We start from the raw sequence: 16269 nt of genomic DNA, 5'->3' as shown, positions 1-16269 counted from the left end.
CAATACCATGGGCCTGGCAAAAGCATAAATATAATTTCTCCACAAAAACACATGAAATCAACAAGAATTTGTGAGCATTTCTGCTTAATAGTTTCATTATTATAATGTTTTGGGAAGGATAAAGTTTGATTAAGAAACCAACAATTTCGGAAATAAAAAGTATAACATTCACTCGATGTACTATATTTCAGATATGTTAAATTTGGACATTTAAAGTTAGGGACATTTATGTGTTGGTTTGTTGTTGATAGTGTGTAAAACTATGTTTTATTTTATTTCAGGCAACTAGAATGGATGGTGGCAATTATCTGGGCATTTCTGTCAGGAAATATGCGTGAAAAACATTCAGCCAAGAAATCATCCACCACTTACAGAAAAGGTTTTAACAACAGAAGCTGTCAAAGCTGATGTATATCATGTCCAAATGACCAAATATAACTGTTTAACAATATGAAGTGAGATGCTTTATTTTCTGATGTTTTCTTTTTTCCCTTTCAAATGATGTAAATTGGTGTGATTCCATGTTTAAAATTAAATAGTTAATTTTGAAACATTTATGCAGCATACTGTTACATTGATGTTAACATTATTATATTATTTTGGTTATCTGTGTTGTTTATCAAGATGAAAAAAGTTATTTATATACAAATAAAGCTTATTAAGATGTGAAGGTATGACTTATGAAGGTACTTATAGTTTTTTATGTATTACCATATTTTTTCAAGTGATAATGCAGTCTAATGACATTAATGTAATGTAGTAAGGTTTCTTTTAATAATCGTCCTAAATTATTGTTCATATTAATAAAGTTGGAATAACAGACAGCTTTCACACTGCGAAAAAGTGACAACAACTTTTTTCGGGCCAGTGAAACCCCTGGGTCATGGTTCACAATGGTCCATTGGTGATCGCAAAAGATCCACTTCTCCCTAAAACTGCCTCACTTCTCCCTCTCCAGAGCTGAGGGAGAAGTGACTTCTCTCAAAAATTGGAGTCTAGCTTGATCCCTGAACTTGGTATGAATGATGAAGTAAGAAATTAATATTAATACTGTATCTATTACTTCAAAAAAAACAAAAACTTCAAACTTTAAAATACTCACAGCAACAAATAACATTTTGGAACATATGCCATTTTATACCATGGCTGATAAAGAAAATCAATCTAAGTATGTATATCATTTGTCTAGTGTTTATTTTACATACAGAGGGGTTATGATTATCACTGGCAAACAGTATGGTGACAACAATGGCGAGACAGGTATTTTGTTACATTTTATAGACTATTACTTTTATTGATAGTTAAATGCCGCTCACATTCTAGCAGTATCAGCAAGAAAGAAATCAACGTTGATCTTTTATTAATATTCGCTTTATATCTCAATTATAATATGTAGAAAATGCAGTCAACCTTCACATCTGTCAAATATCAGTTGTAATAAGTTCATTTTAAAGATAGCTAGTCAAAAAGTGATAAACACCAAATTATAATTCTTTAATCATGTAACTATCACTGTTAAGATACATTACAAACATTAAATATGCCTAATTATATTGAATACCATAAAATAACCCCATAGAGTTAAACCTAAAATGCAAATGGCTACGATCAAGGGCACAAAAAAAATCTAATCTCAGGAACGTGTGAACCACTAGGCATGAAAAGTGCAAAACTGTCTTGCACATTTACTTTGCTCAACAACATTTTTCGCAGCCTTACTAACCAACAAAAGGATGCTATTTGTCTGGATACCTAAAAAACAGTTTTATTTTAAATCTTTTTTTTAAATTTAATAGCCAATTAAAGTTTAGTACCCAATTGCTAATCTGGCAACCCCTAATGCTTCATTAACATCAGAGGAGCCTCATACAATAACTATGTGTGACAAAGAATAAACTTACAAGTAACATAAACAAGCAAGGCGCATGTAACATAATTATTGGCTAATGTTGCACATGTGTAGCGTTTATTGCAAAACTTATCATAATCTAGTTTTCCCTGACAAAATCTAAATTTCACACACACAAAAATTCTCAATATATAGATATTCCTCAGTAAAATTAAATGTAATTAACTGTTTACTATTTAAAAATATGGTGATAGCTCATTCTATAAAAAAAGTGATTCAACTATAGTAATAAGCTAGTCACTTATTATTTATAACAATCAATCAATTAATAAAGTTGTTCTTTTGATAATATGATGTTTTTTGTTGATGAATTATAACCTAGCTGAAATAATTTGCGTTCAGGCAAAAATCATCAAAAGACTCTGGCGACAGTTAATAATTACTCAATTATAACCATGTTGCTAATCCATATTTATTGTTAAAGGGGCCTTTTCAAGTTTTGGTAAATTAACAAAATTAAAAAAGTTGTTTCAGATACGCATATTTCATTTTAGTTATGATATTTGTGAGGAAACAGTTATATTGAAAATTTACCATGCTTTTAAATATCCATTATATGCATCTTTTGACGATTTGAAAACCTGAAAATTATAATGTGTTGCAACGTGAAACGATTGAATAATTTGGAAAGTTCTGTTTTTGTCGTTATATTTTGTGAAACTATGAGGATGGCTTATATAACGCAAAAAATACATTCCATCATAGCATAATAATGGATGGCCTAGTGGTCTAAGTGGAAGACTTTTACATCCAGGACTCCAGGGGTCAGTAGTTCGAGCCCCTTTATTGGCTTTAACACATATCTAACTTTATATAAGGTTTAAACAAATTTACCTTATAAGTTATATCTTCAAACAGTTATGCCATATGTTTATGTTCATTACATAAGTAAATAAGGACATAGTGCTTAAATGGACAACAAGCTTTACTCTCTGAAGTTCAGACTCAAGTAAACGAATTGGCTTGATCAACTTTATCAAAGTTAATGAAGAAAACAGAGGGGGAGGGGTGTTTCTACTCGATTTATACCATAAGTGGCATGAAAATAACCACTAAAAATGCACAGATACATAGATTAAACAATTATTAGCTGCACAATAACACAAAGGAGCACAGTGCATAATCTGAAACCGTTAATAAAAGGATATAACCTGCGCAAGAAGATTGATATCAGTGAAATCACACAACGCCATCTTGAAGTCACATGTAACGCAGCGCCATCAGTACCGACAAAGTCATAAATACTGACCAATCAGGAGGTAGCATTCTGGTTTCTGACGTCACTTCAACTTTCATTACAGGCGGGAAGTTCAGTCGTCTGGCTGTGAACACAAAGCAACACGCGTACTGTGACAAAGGATTTAAACACTTAAAGCTAATTCAAAATGCCGTCCGAAAAGTAAGGATTGTATTTGTAATCTTTATTTATATCTGAAAATTGTGTGATATATAATTATTAGTTGATAATGAATACTTAATTTTAATAACGTTTGTTTAAATAAAGTTCGCGCACATCGATTTTTTCTAGAAACTGGGTCTCATTATAATATCTTGATTGGTATATCGTGATGCGGATGCTGAAGATTGTTGTACGCTGATTAAATATGTACGTTTTTGAGTATTAGAGCAGCGGTCAGGGCTGAAGGAGTGCATCTTTCATTTATATAAATATCTTCCTTTCTAGACTTCATAAGCGGAAGTTGATTGTGGATTTATGTTTGTTTATAAATAGTTTTCATTGATTATAGGGAAGAAGTACAAACCGTAACCGAGACGACCGAGACAACTGAAACTCCAGATTTTCCAGAAATTAAAACAAAAACTGTCGAGGATGTAAAGCGAGCTGTAGAGGAAGCCGAAAAGGTAATTGAAAACTTTTAATACCTTTGTTTATAACATTTTCTTTTCTTTTAACTGCTATTATGTGGATCCAGCGTTTCTTTGTAATACTTCAAAATTATAAGTGATGATCGTTCTCTAAAATGGAACGTGTCTTGTTTTGTAATCGAGTAGGAATTATTCCTATTTAGTGAAGAAATGTACTTTCAACTGGATTATGAGGTTTAACTTACGTAGAACCATGATGAGCCATCCAAATGTTATTGTATGTTTTCTCAGATATTGTATTCACCATAACTTAAACCACCCGAAACAATGGTTTCCTGTATGTGTGCAAAAGCATTTCTTTATGTCTTACTGTATTTCATCACAGGCAAAGGAGGACCAAGGAGATGCAGAGGACCAAGTTGAAAGTACAGAATCATTAGAGAAAGCTGATGAAAATGGGGACAGTCACAATGACGAAGAAAATGTCAACCAGAACGCTTTAGAATCAACAGGTATGATGGTCTCCAGAAACCATGCAGATTTTAAATGTTCACTTATGATTTATGTTAAATAGATTTTTGTACCAAAATATTCTGCGTAGGTACATGTAGTGTTAGGGTATGGGAAAAGGGCTAAAAAGTTCAACATGCCTATTGTTAATTGTCCCCTACCGGTGCAAGGGAACTTGTGGTTTGCGTTCCGTGTGTTTGTCAATCTGTCTGTCCATTACACTTTTCTGGATCCTGCGTTAACTTTAAAAGTTCTTCATATTTTTTCATGAAACTTGAAACCTGGATAGTTGGCAATATGGAGAGTATGCACGTCATTTAATTTCGTTCCTACGTGAAGAATTCTGGTTGCTAAGCAACAATTTTTTTTTATACTGACAATGGTGGAACTTCACCGGTAGGGGACAATATTGCTGGGCAATTCTTGTTTTATATTGTCAAGTTTAATATGTTGAATTTAAATGTGATAAACTTTCAGAATCAGAAAAGAGGACACTAGATGAAGAAGAGGCTGATAATGAGGAGACCAGTCCAACTAAAAAGACAAAAACATCAGATCCCGAATCAAATGAAACGTCAGAGCCAGAAGCAACTGAAACTTCAGAGCCAGAAGCAACTGACCAACCCTATGATGATGACGAAGACAGTGCAGATGCATAGACCATTTCTCATTGACAATGTGATCATATCATTTACCATTGTTTCATCTTGTTTATTGAGAGTTGTTCATCTCTGTATTTAAATCACTGCAGCCAAACATGTTGGATGTTTTATTTTAGTATATTTGTGGAATAAATGTCGTCTAAACTCAACTTTTGATGGTCGTGAATTAAGGGTTTGTAAATAACCGAGTTATGCGGTCATGATGTGTGCTGTGCAAATCTTTAAAAGCGAAATTTGTCATGTGTGTAATTTTAACAAAAAATCGCGCGGTTCAGTCTCGAGCAATCGCTCACGCTTGTCGGACACCATGCCCCATATTTTTGCATAAAAAAGTGTTAATTTATTAAATGTGGGTTTGTTTTCTTGAAAACATTTGTTCATATATGGGTGAGTGACCAGTTAAGACTGCTAGATAATACATGTCACGTATGTCAATAGCACTTGCTTGTCAAACGATGTACATGCCTGGTGTGGACAACAGTTTCCATTATAGAAAAGTTCTTCATATTTTTTCATGAAACTTTAAACATTGTCACATGGCAAAATGGAGATTATGCACGTCTTCATTTTGTTCCTACGTCAATAATTCTGGTTGCTATGCGAACAAATAAAAAAAAATATAACTGGTGGAGCCGGTAGTGGACATGTATTGCTTGGCAAGAGTCTTGTTATATTAAGTCGTGCTCGCAATTGGAAGATAACCCGCTCTAGTATTGGCATTCGCTCGATTGGAGCATGTGGCTGTTTAGTTTTCTGAACCAGTACATGACGATGTTCATCTAATTGTGAAATGGTCTAAGAGTGACGACATTAGTATTGGTGATGAAGCTTTCAGAATCTGAATCGTTACAATATTTGCAAAGTTTGGGCATGGGGTTAAACATAAGGTCATCTGGAAACGTCGTGTATTTAGGCTTGAAGAGGCATCATGAAAAAAAACTAGGGTACATTTCTTGTAGGAAAAAAACACTATGGAGCTTGCATTTATGACCCATTCTTAAAGAATTGTTGTTGGAACAATATCAAGCTAGCAGGCGTATACAAACAAGCTCAAGGCTGAGAAACACTGCATGACACAATCTTGAGGAAACAGTCACATTGGTATCTTGAAAAGATCTAGGCTTATCTACGAATCCGAGTAAACAACTTCGAAAAATTAGGTCAAGTGTAATGTCAGAAAAAAACTTCGTTGAAACTTATTTTAGCTCGATTGCACAGAAAGCCTAAGGCTTTTATGAGTCCGTTTCCTGGGACTAGAACCAGTACTTTGTGTCTATGGGGAAATCTAAAGAACCCTCGCACATGTGGATCGAACCCGTGACCTCTCGATCGCTAACCACATCCACTGCGAAAAACCTTTCTACCACCCTCGAGCAAACATTCAGGACTAAATCTTGAAGAAACCTGGTAAGAATACTTTCCTTAACAAAATCTAGGCATAGTTCAAATCTGAGTCACCACGTCTACAATTGGTGATCAGTTTAACCACTCGAGGAGTAATCATTGAAACCTTGAAGGCCAGTTTTGAATCCGGGTCAAGTTGGGTAAAATCAATTATCACCAGGGTCTGCAACATTTGGTCTCCATGAATACCGGTGACCGCTTTAGGCGAATATGGTCCCTTGTATATCACTAGCATTATATGCGCATATTATTAACTTTCACTCATACACTCGTATTAATTGCCTTTAATAATCAGAAATACAATAACGTAGAAACCCACAGATTGGAAGTCTTAATCAATATTTGTTATGCTGCATATTCTACATTTTACTAAATGTACGCATGCACAATCTAGTTTAAGCCGACAGATAGCAGCGACCGATGAAGTAACAAATCACACCTCACTTTTAAACCATTCAATTTCTTTAAAGTATGGCCAAAAATAATATGAGAACATACCAACACCATTGAGTGTGTATTACCTTGTGGTTGTGGTGCCGGTTGCTCATCACCGCAATTGATGAGAGAGAGAATTGCTTAAGCGACATGTGCCACGACAATAAAATTATAAAGGGGCGTTTTCACGTTTTGATAAATTGACAAAATTAAAAAAAATGTTAAAGATTCGCTAGTTTCCGTTGTAGTTATATTTGTACGGAAATTAGTTGAATACAATATCACATCCACCCACAAATCTCCTGTAGGTTCTGTAGTGGTTGTGTATTGCTGATCGACATTCGTCATCAGCATGGACGCCCTCCGTCGTCAATGTTTCGCCCCTGAACCATGGACCTCGGGAGGGTGGGCCCACCGTACTGGCGTACAGGGGCCGTACTGGGGCGTAACTTCGGTGTGACGGTGTGAATGTCGATAGCTCTTCTTCCAAGCATAATCTCGCCTCAGCCACAACCAGCTGGACAACCCGCTCTGCAGCTTGGCGTGCGGAAACAGTAATACTGAACATTTACCATGCTCTTAAATATCCATACGCATCTTACGAAAATTTAAAAACCTGAAAATTATAAAGCGTTGCAACGCGAAACGATTGAATAATTATAAGGGTTCTGTGGTTGTCGTTATATTGTGTGATACTTAGGATTGCTTATATAGTGTATAAAATACGAAACACATTGCATGAGCACGGATGGCCGAGTGGTCTCAGTGAACGACTTGGTCTCAGCGAACGACTTTTACTCAAGCAGTGGTTCGAGCCCAGTTGAGAGTTACTGGTTTTCTTTCTTAAATTTATTCTTGTTTTACTGGAACTATTTAGATCCCATATTTACCTGTATCAATATAAAGCATTTAATTACACACTTTAATACATGCCTAAGTCTGTGAAAAGGCTCTTTCAACAATAAAGTACAAAGGGGCCTTTTCACAGATTTTGGCATGTCTTGAAGTGTTATTAAATGCTTTATATTAATACATTAAAACACAAATTTCATCATTTCATGAGACACATCGTCCAGATATCCTTTAGGCACCTGGGCGATTTTTGCAGCAAAACGCTGTAGCGTATTGAAACGTATACAATTTTTCTCTCCTCAGAACCGGGGCTTATTTTAAAGGTAACACCTACAACGTAGTTAAACGTACACGTTTTTCGCAATTTTCAATCCTGTAACGGATTTTCGCGTTTTTAAAAATACATTTTACGGTTTACAACGAAAATCGGGCCTAACATGCATACGGTTTTACCCGTCACAGTTGTTTATCGTCAAACAATTATATGCTTAGAAAAGATTATTAAAGGGATCTTTTAACGCTATGGTAAATTGACAAAATTGAAAAAAGTTGTTTCAGATTCGCAAATTTTCGTTTTAGTTATGATATTTGTGAGGAAACAGTAATACTGAACATTTACCATGGTCTTATATAGCCATTATATGCATCTTTTGACGATTTTAAAACCTAAAAATTATAAAGCGTTGCAACGCGAAACGATTGAATAATTTGGAGATTTCTGTTTTTGTCGTTAAATTTTGTGAAACTACGAAGATTGCTTATATAAGGTATAAAATACGTTCAATATGTGTAAGCAGGTCGATACATCTGTAGTCGAGAAGACGCTGGACGACCTGTAAATAAATCTCAAATACACACCCCCAATATGTTTACACGGCGGAATAGCTCAGTAGGATAAAGCGTTTTTACTTCAGGTCTCTTGCAGGACTCCAGGGGTCACTGGTTCGAAACCTGGTCCGGGCAATGTTCTTTTCCTTTTTTAATTTTATTCTTGATTTTTTACTGGAGCTTTTACGATCCAATGTTTACATTTATCGATATAAAGCATTTAATGAATAAGTTAAACAATGCCAAAATCTGTGAAAAGGTCCCTTTAACCATAAATGGTCGAATCTTTATTCGACAAGTTTATAGTAAACAGACTGTATATTGAACATTCGAACGTCGCCGTCTTTATTTACTTTTTGTCTTTGATTAAGTGTCAGTTCATTTACAAACATTGATAATTGTATTTTTAAGAAAACAAGTTTCAGGGTTCCTACGCTTAAATGGGGTCAGGTTTTGAAACAACGAAATTTGTATGCGTTCTATAACGTTGTAGTCGTTCACTGAAAAAAATCGCCCCGGTTTTGAGGAGAGAAAAAACGTGTACGTTCTAATACGTTACAGGTGTGCAAAGGATATCATTAATACTGGTATATTAGTGTCAATTTATTTCGAAATCTCATAATAAAAGACACATTTACTTGCACTATAATGATATGCGCAAACTCCTAGCTATCACGTTTACATTGAAGCCAATTTACCTGAAAATCCCCCCATGCGCAATACATGTACATTTATCGGCCGGACAAAATATAACATGAAAGGGAAATGCAAAGACTTCACGTGCCACTTTGACGTCGACCTTAAAGGAAATACTTTTTACACGCGAAACGTCATACTGATACGCGATGATCATTTGTGAAAATTTATGTCGATATGCCATCATGCACAACACAGCTATATATTGGCTGTACTAAAACGCGTTATTTCAATATATAAGTTTGTCGCCCGGGTGGTGAAATGTGTGCAGACAGTCAGGGACTCAAACTCTCTCGCTTTCTAGGCGTGTGCTCTATCGAGTGAGCTAACCGGGCCGCTAATTAATACAGCTATAATCACTTATCCCGATTACTTTCAGTACCGCGGCATTCCCTGCTGCCAAGTTGAAAATTCGTCGTCGAAATCGAGTTACAGTCTTCAGTGTATATCGGAACCCGACGACAACACGGTCAGATTCTATGGAGAACTGCACGCGTCACGGTACCAAGTTGGGCGAAATTGTCGCCGGGGGTGAGTAGTGTGCAGCAAGTCCGACTCTCGAACGGACCTGCCGCTAACAAGGCGAGTGGGCTAACCGGGCCGCTATAACAGCTAATCACCAAAACCCGCTTAAATTCAATACCTTGTCATTCTCCCTTCCCAAGTTGGAATTCGTCCTCGAACTTGAGTTAAAGAGAACAGTGTACAGATGAACTCGACGAAACCATGGGCAGGTTCTATGGAGAACTCAAGTGCCACGTCCCCGTTTGGCGCCATTTGAAGTTGGGTTCTTATAATATTGATAACCATAAACCAAGGACGTATCAATATACATTGATGGGTCTTTGCATAAACGCATCAATATGATTTTCCTCGCTTTATGTATTATTATGATGATAGTTGGAAACATAGATTATCTTCACTACTAGATAGATCTATACATAACGGAAAGTTATAGATTTGTCTTTGTCGTGACCCCATTCAAATTGAAGTAACAAAGGTAATATAAATGGAAGTTATTTAAATTAACATAAAGTTATGCAATTACGATGTAGTTACAACATCTCACCACTGATTCACTCATGCATACTAATTTCACACTCACTATAACTCATCCATCATTATTAGTGTTAGTCTAATTAGATTATGGATGAATAGAATTAAATACCCTGCACAACATATACGGATTATACAAAACCTGCACATGTAAGCGTACACTGTTACCTTTGACTTTAAGTGAGCAACATAGTTGGTGCACGCAATACGTCGTCTTGTTAAAAAAGGGTTATGTGCGCCAATGTATTTTAATGCACAACAACGTTATGGTCGGACACGAATATGTACTTTAACCTGATGCAGTAAGGAATATTGATCAAAGCGCTGAAGGCAATGAAGTTAATTGTTCGCTATTGCATTATCTTAGACGCAACTCAGTTTACAAAATTATATTATAGCTTTTTATATCGCAAGTTTGAAATGAACACAACCCATTCACATTTATAAAGAGTGTGTCTAAAAGCACAGGTCGAGTTGTGTGTGCACTGTTTATCCTCATATTTATGTTATAGAGATAACTTAGACAAAATAACAACAATATGTCTCTTTATTTCACAATTGGTTGCTACACTGGCAACCATCTTTAGAACTTTGGTTGCGTTGCTAAAGAATAACAAGCCTATATTCATGTACATATATGTTGTGTTGTATGTATCTTATACTTTTTTTTCTTTAAATTATTGAGCAACAATTTTGCCCACACGACATACTTTTAAAATCAGCATTAAGACCGGTTTTCCTGAAAGCAGCCAATATGTACAGATTTCAATGATAAACTGGCCAATGTCGTCGCACAAGCTGCTATAAACACAAGACTGGCCAATATCAAAGCTCTTAAACACTATTATTGAATACATACGGGCTGTATGAAGTGTACCATAGATGAAGTATAAACAGGCAGTGGTTATCGTTTCTAGCGTAGCTAACAGCAAACTGACTGGCAGTTATCGTTCCTAGCGTAGCTAACAGCAGACTGACTTGCAGTTATCGTTCCTATCGTAGCTGACAGCAGACTGACTTGCAAAACTGCCTCTACATTAAACTCAAAAAAAAATTGGTGACTTTTTGTTTGAATGGAGCGATATGTTGACTGCGTTTGTTGCACGCGACAAATAGTTTTGATATTTTTAATCGATTGTACATAACAATTATTGGCGGCATGAACGTATACAACATGTTCCATCACCTAAATACATATACGAAATATGCAAATAATCCAAATTGTGACATGTACCTTGAAGCGATCGGGGACACGGTGTAAATGATAATCATTTGCGCCAATTGATTTTGAAATCCCATAATGCACGACAAGGTAATGAGCTGGATCCCGAAATGTCAAACACAAATAAACAAAAACACATACACACACGGTCGATGGATAACAGCATAAATGTCTTTTCACTACGTACGTTCATTCATGACGGAGGCATAAAAACAAGCAAACAACGATTATTTACCTAAAACAGTGAAGTAACTACCAATCTTTCGCGTGCATTTGCGCGCTATCGAGTGTACGGTATAAAACAACATCATATTTAATATAAGGAAACACATTAAAGATCGTTCAGCACCCAAGTGGATGGCACAGTTAGCTTGGTGTAGCAAAAATCGGCCATAGTAAATGGTAACGCAAGTGGTATTTCGACGGCCTGCATCGAAACCGTGTCCATTTGCATGATGCGTTTGGACTCCTCAAAATTTTCGTCTTCCCCTCCGAATACGACAATATTCGTCCCAAAGCCAGCGACTCCAAAATCTTTATTCAAACAGGGCTTAGGAAGTAGCCCAATCTTTTCAATTTTCGCATCGTCCGTCAACGTGTCGATCATTTTATATACAACGCTTTTATGAACAACGTAAATTTGCAGACCGAGATGTACAACTCCGAACGCGCTGGATTTCATTTGAAATGGTAAGCGAAGAGTCTTGTACAACCAGCTGAGCTTGCTCTTAGTATCAAAGCACTGAATTGTATCAATAGCCACGGTCGAAGTGGGGCCACTTCCACATTCATATCCACCAAAAATATAAATCCTCTCTGCGACTACAACGGAACGCGCTCCGGCTACTGGTTTGGCCATACTCCCACATTTTATCCATCCGGGTACAACAGTGTCGTACCTTTGAATTTCTCCACGTTCTGCGGATGTTTTCCCACCCAGGACGTAGATACATTTGTCCACAGCGGTCATGATATGCTGCTCCCGATCGGATAAAAGGTCAGATAATTTGAACCATTTCTTTTCGGATCCATCAAAATACATGAATCGTCTTTTATTGTTGACGCCTCCACTCAAGTACAGTCGATGTTGCAACGCGCAAATGGCATATTGGTGGCCAAGCTTTTCGTTGGGAGCTTTAAGGTCGAACCACTGTTTCTTCATATAATTTAGGAGAGACATCCGATTTTCATGTCGATGTGATCCCCCAATGACCAAAAGCCATTCAGACTGTTCCGTCGCGTTGCTGCCTGTTTGCAAAGACCCAGAAGCGATATACTCCTTGTTTCCATCGCGACGTATCCATAAAGCTTCACATGCCTTCATCCATATTTCCGCTTTCTCTGATAAACTGTTCATTTCGTCACCGTTTGACACACCAATGTCATCACTTTCACCATCAAATTTCTCTTTAACAACATCTAAAATGTCATTTGTGTCAACATTTGGAGCTTGAAGTACAGCCGCAACGGCAGATTTTGCATTCTCGACCGTTGGCGATTGCTGTGAGAGAAACCAAACCCACGCAGCTGTGCATTTGAGCGTACCGGTGCAGTTCAAAAGCGGTTCTTGAATAATCTCCTTAAAGTTATCGAAATACAGTCGCCCAATGGCATCTCTGGTAATAAAAATGCTAAAATTCTGGAGCACTATTGATTTGGCAATGTCCACGATTTCGTTGGAACCAAACAACCTTGCAATAGTCCATATATCTAAGCTTATACTCATCGTCATGTTAGACCGCACGAATGATTCACACAAGGCGACAAGGGTTTGTATTTGCAGGAAGTGAGCCGCATGGTAAAGCTCAACCACCGTGTCTTCGCTTATAACGTCGCATCCAGTGTAAATAAACTTTAACAACAGATCCACTGTTTCCGTAGAAAATGGAAGATCTGTTCTTTGCTCGCTAGCTTCCTAGAACGAAATTTTGAAATATGTTACCCCAACACAAAGATCTAAATAAGGATTGAATACTTGCAGCGGGTATGTAGGTGCAAAGAGACGCATTTATTTACATTATTTAGCATCCAATTTATGTACGGTAAACAAACACCCGCCCAAATGGAAATGTGAAAACGTATAGTGCATAAGAAGATTGTTTGTTTCGACTAACCCAAAAGTTATCAGTGTCGACCTTAAACCTTTTTTTTATATTTCAGACTGAGTTTTCAATCATATTTATTACATTGATTATATTCGCAAAAAAAAAATGTATTTTAACATAGAAGGATGAATATTAGCAAATATACTATGTCCAATATAAGAATCGAGCCTTCCACACACAAAAAAACTGACAAAAAATCGCGAAAAATGCAGATGGACACATGTGCTGTTTTTCACCCATGAAGATATACTATCTAGATCAAAACTCTAATGAAGTTTTAAGAGATTAAAAGGATAGTCAATACCATGTCGATCCATATAAAAACGTGTATGAAGTTTTGCAATAATAAAACGAGAGCCCATACCACGTCAATTCACTTAAACATTATCATAACGTAAGACGCACGGGCGAATAGAACTATAGTGCTCAACGCGCTCGAATGCCGAGTGTTTACCTTCATATCACTGGTAAACATGGTGTCGAAGAACGGGGAAACTGCGGCCAGCACAACTCTGTGGCAGTGGAATGTTTTGAAATCCTCTGATAAAATGGTAAAATCTGCGTAAGATCCCTCGTTCTGGCGCAGCCTCTCAAGACCGTCGCACAAATATTGTTGCTGTTGATTCATAGTTAATTCAATCGTATCGATAATCGAGGGCCCCTGCGCTGGATGTGGTTTTTATATACAACTAAAACTGATTGTAATAAACTGTAGCTAATACATACAATATATATTAACAAATTTTACAGTATAACTGTATAGTTTTTGTTAGTGTTTCATACTAATACCGAGAATGTTCAATGAACAATGCAAGGTTGATGTAGCCGTAATCGAAAGTAAAAGTAGGCCTTTTCGGTAAAAATTGCTTTTCGCACAACCTTATATTATTGTAAACATGTAAGTTGTTCCGGTTTGATTTTGAGATATTAAACTTATAATTCTTCAAATAAGTATTATCTTTCTAACTGTAAAAATATGCAGTCATGTCTGAAAATAAGTCCTATATATATTTTGCATTGAAAAGATGTTATTAATTATTCCATACATTTTTTTTCCTCGATGCGTGTAGTAGATCATATTCCGGATACACCGGTGGTTATCATATTTTGGATGTTACAATAAGACACTTATTTTTTACGCCTCAAGTCTTCGTTGCGATTCGTGGTTACTTATTTTAAGATTTATTTGCTTAAGTAAAAAAAAAACATCTACCATTTTAAGCTTTAAATTAATACAATTTTTCAATTACTGAGTAAATTAGCGATGTTTCAGTCAAAGAGACAGAGATCAAAGATTAATATAAGAAATTTTATAAAAGACCAATACACTGAGTGCACATCTACCTAAAGTGGCCATTCATATACATTCAATCTTTTTTATCAAGAGACCACAAAAGGAAGTAACCAAACATGGTTTCTTAATAAAATGGTCTTTAAAAAAAGAGCACTCCGGACAAAAAGTTAAATCCTTATCAGTTTCAAATCTAAAGACTGTTTCTGTGACACATCTATATTATCGGATATATTAAATAATCCAGATTTTAGTGTTTTAAAACATAATCAGGGTTCCCGCTGTCGATCGCCATTGGCGCCAATGGCGACAAAATAAATATTCTGGCGACTAATTTTTGCAAATGGCGATTTTTCGAAAATCCGCATTTTTTCTGATTAATATTTCCTTCAAATGACATAAGATGCTCTGTTTACCAGCTGCTTTACGGCAGTCGTTATGCAATCGATTTCCATGATGTAAGCGACGCTGCTGAAATCAATGGAGCGTGCGATGGTCGCAAAGTGGCATGCAATGGTGATAATTGAGATTATCTGGGGTGTTGTTAAGTTATCTTAATTGGTCGGCAGATTTATTTCCTCAGAGATAAGGCAACATTGAAATATACCGACTTTGCGCTTAAATGTGAAGTCTTTGTCACAGTGTTGGAAGCCGATTCAAGACCGTTACGTTGACAACCATGACAATCAAAAAGGTAAGTTTCGATTGTTTTTAGAAAAATCGGTGTTATCATAGTAATGTAGAAAATAATTACTATTTAAACGTGACATGATATTTCTGTTTTACTCGTCAAAATGGCAAGTTCAGAGTATAACGACTTTTAGAAAGTGAACGTAAGATTCTGATAATGGTGAGACTCATTCAAAAATGCAAACGGTCCCCCGCTAACATTCACCAGCTAACAAACAAAAACCAAACAAAGACAGTTGTTAATCAAAATTTCCTTTCCTTCAATATGATTTCCAACACACAATTTATGCTGTGTGAACTCTTTAGATCCTCAAAACTAATCAATTCATTCACTTCAGGATGTACTGTTTTAAAAAAGATGAACATATTAAAATCAATTTGACATTTGATATACCGGTACACAAATGCTTATTTTATTTGACTGTTGTGCTATGGGCTCTTTGTAGTAGGTCATATGCTAGCACACATTTATATTATTTATATACTACACATTAATTGATTATTATTAGTATTATGTTAATATTATATTTCCCTTTTTGTATTTTCAGATTACCAGAAAGCTGCTGAAGCACCCAAACTGTGGCAACATATTCAGGCTGCTAAGAAGGTGTCAATCAACATGACTTACAACTGATTGAATGTGCCATTATTAAATGAATAATGTTAAATGTGTTTTTATTATTAATAATACTGTTATTTAATCAATTTATTTAACATACTGTAAAATGCTCAGTTTTTGTTTGTATTATAATAACATGATCTTCATTGCCCAAATGTAGCCC

At 36.0% G+C, this 16269-nt stretch overlaps 3 protein-coding genes across 3 annotated transcripts in view; 1 reads left to right on the top strand and 2 right to left on the bottom strand.

Moving 5' to 3' along the window:
- LOC127848012 (COMM domain-containing protein 9-like) overlaps nt 1-3185 on the bottom strand; it is a 28787-nt gene extending 25602 nt beyond the window's left edge. The window contains exon 1 of the mRNA XM_052380301.1: nt 3061-3185. Coding sequence (XP_052236261.1) covers nt 3061-3102 — 42 coding nt within the window. The 5' untranslated portion in view covers nt 3103-3185. The remainder of the gene's footprint in view (nt 1-3060) is intronic.
- A 19-nt stretch (nt 3186-3204) lies between these two features.
- LOC127848079 (serine-rich 25 kDa antigen protein-like) lies at nt 3205-5057 on the top strand. Its single transcript, XM_052380373.1, has 4 exons — nt 3205-3308; nt 3658-3772; nt 4122-4248; nt 4724-5057. Exons 1-4 carry the CDS (start codon nt 3295-3297, stop codon nt 4903-4905), a joined length of 438 nt encoding a protein of 145 aa, XP_052236333.1. The 5' UTR covers nt 3205-3294; the 3' UTR covers nt 4906-5057.
- Nucleotides 5058-10708: 5651 nt separating this feature from the next.
- LOC127847458 (kelch-like protein 6) lies at nt 10709-14366 on the bottom strand. The gene is made up of 2 exons (XM_052379384.1): nt 13961-14366; nt 10709-13316 (listed from the first exon to the last, which is right to left on the bottom strand). Exons 1-2 carry the CDS (start codon nt 14132-14134, stop codon nt 11733-11735), a joined length of 1758 nt encoding a protein of 585 aa, XP_052235344.1. The 5' UTR covers nt 14135-14366; the 3' UTR covers nt 10709-11732.
- Between the last annotated feature and the right edge of the window lie 1903 nt (nt 14367-16269).

This window comes from Dreissena polymorpha, chromosome 1 (genome assembly GCF_020536995.1).
Source record: "Dreissena polymorpha isolate Duluth1 chromosome 1, UMN_Dpol_1.0, whole genome shotgun sequence".
NCBI lineage: Eukaryota > Metazoa > Mollusca > Bivalvia > Myida > Dreissenidae > Dreissena > Dreissena polymorpha.
Note: the sequence above shows the minus strand (reverse complement) of the source record. Positions and strands in the feature narration are given on the sequence as shown.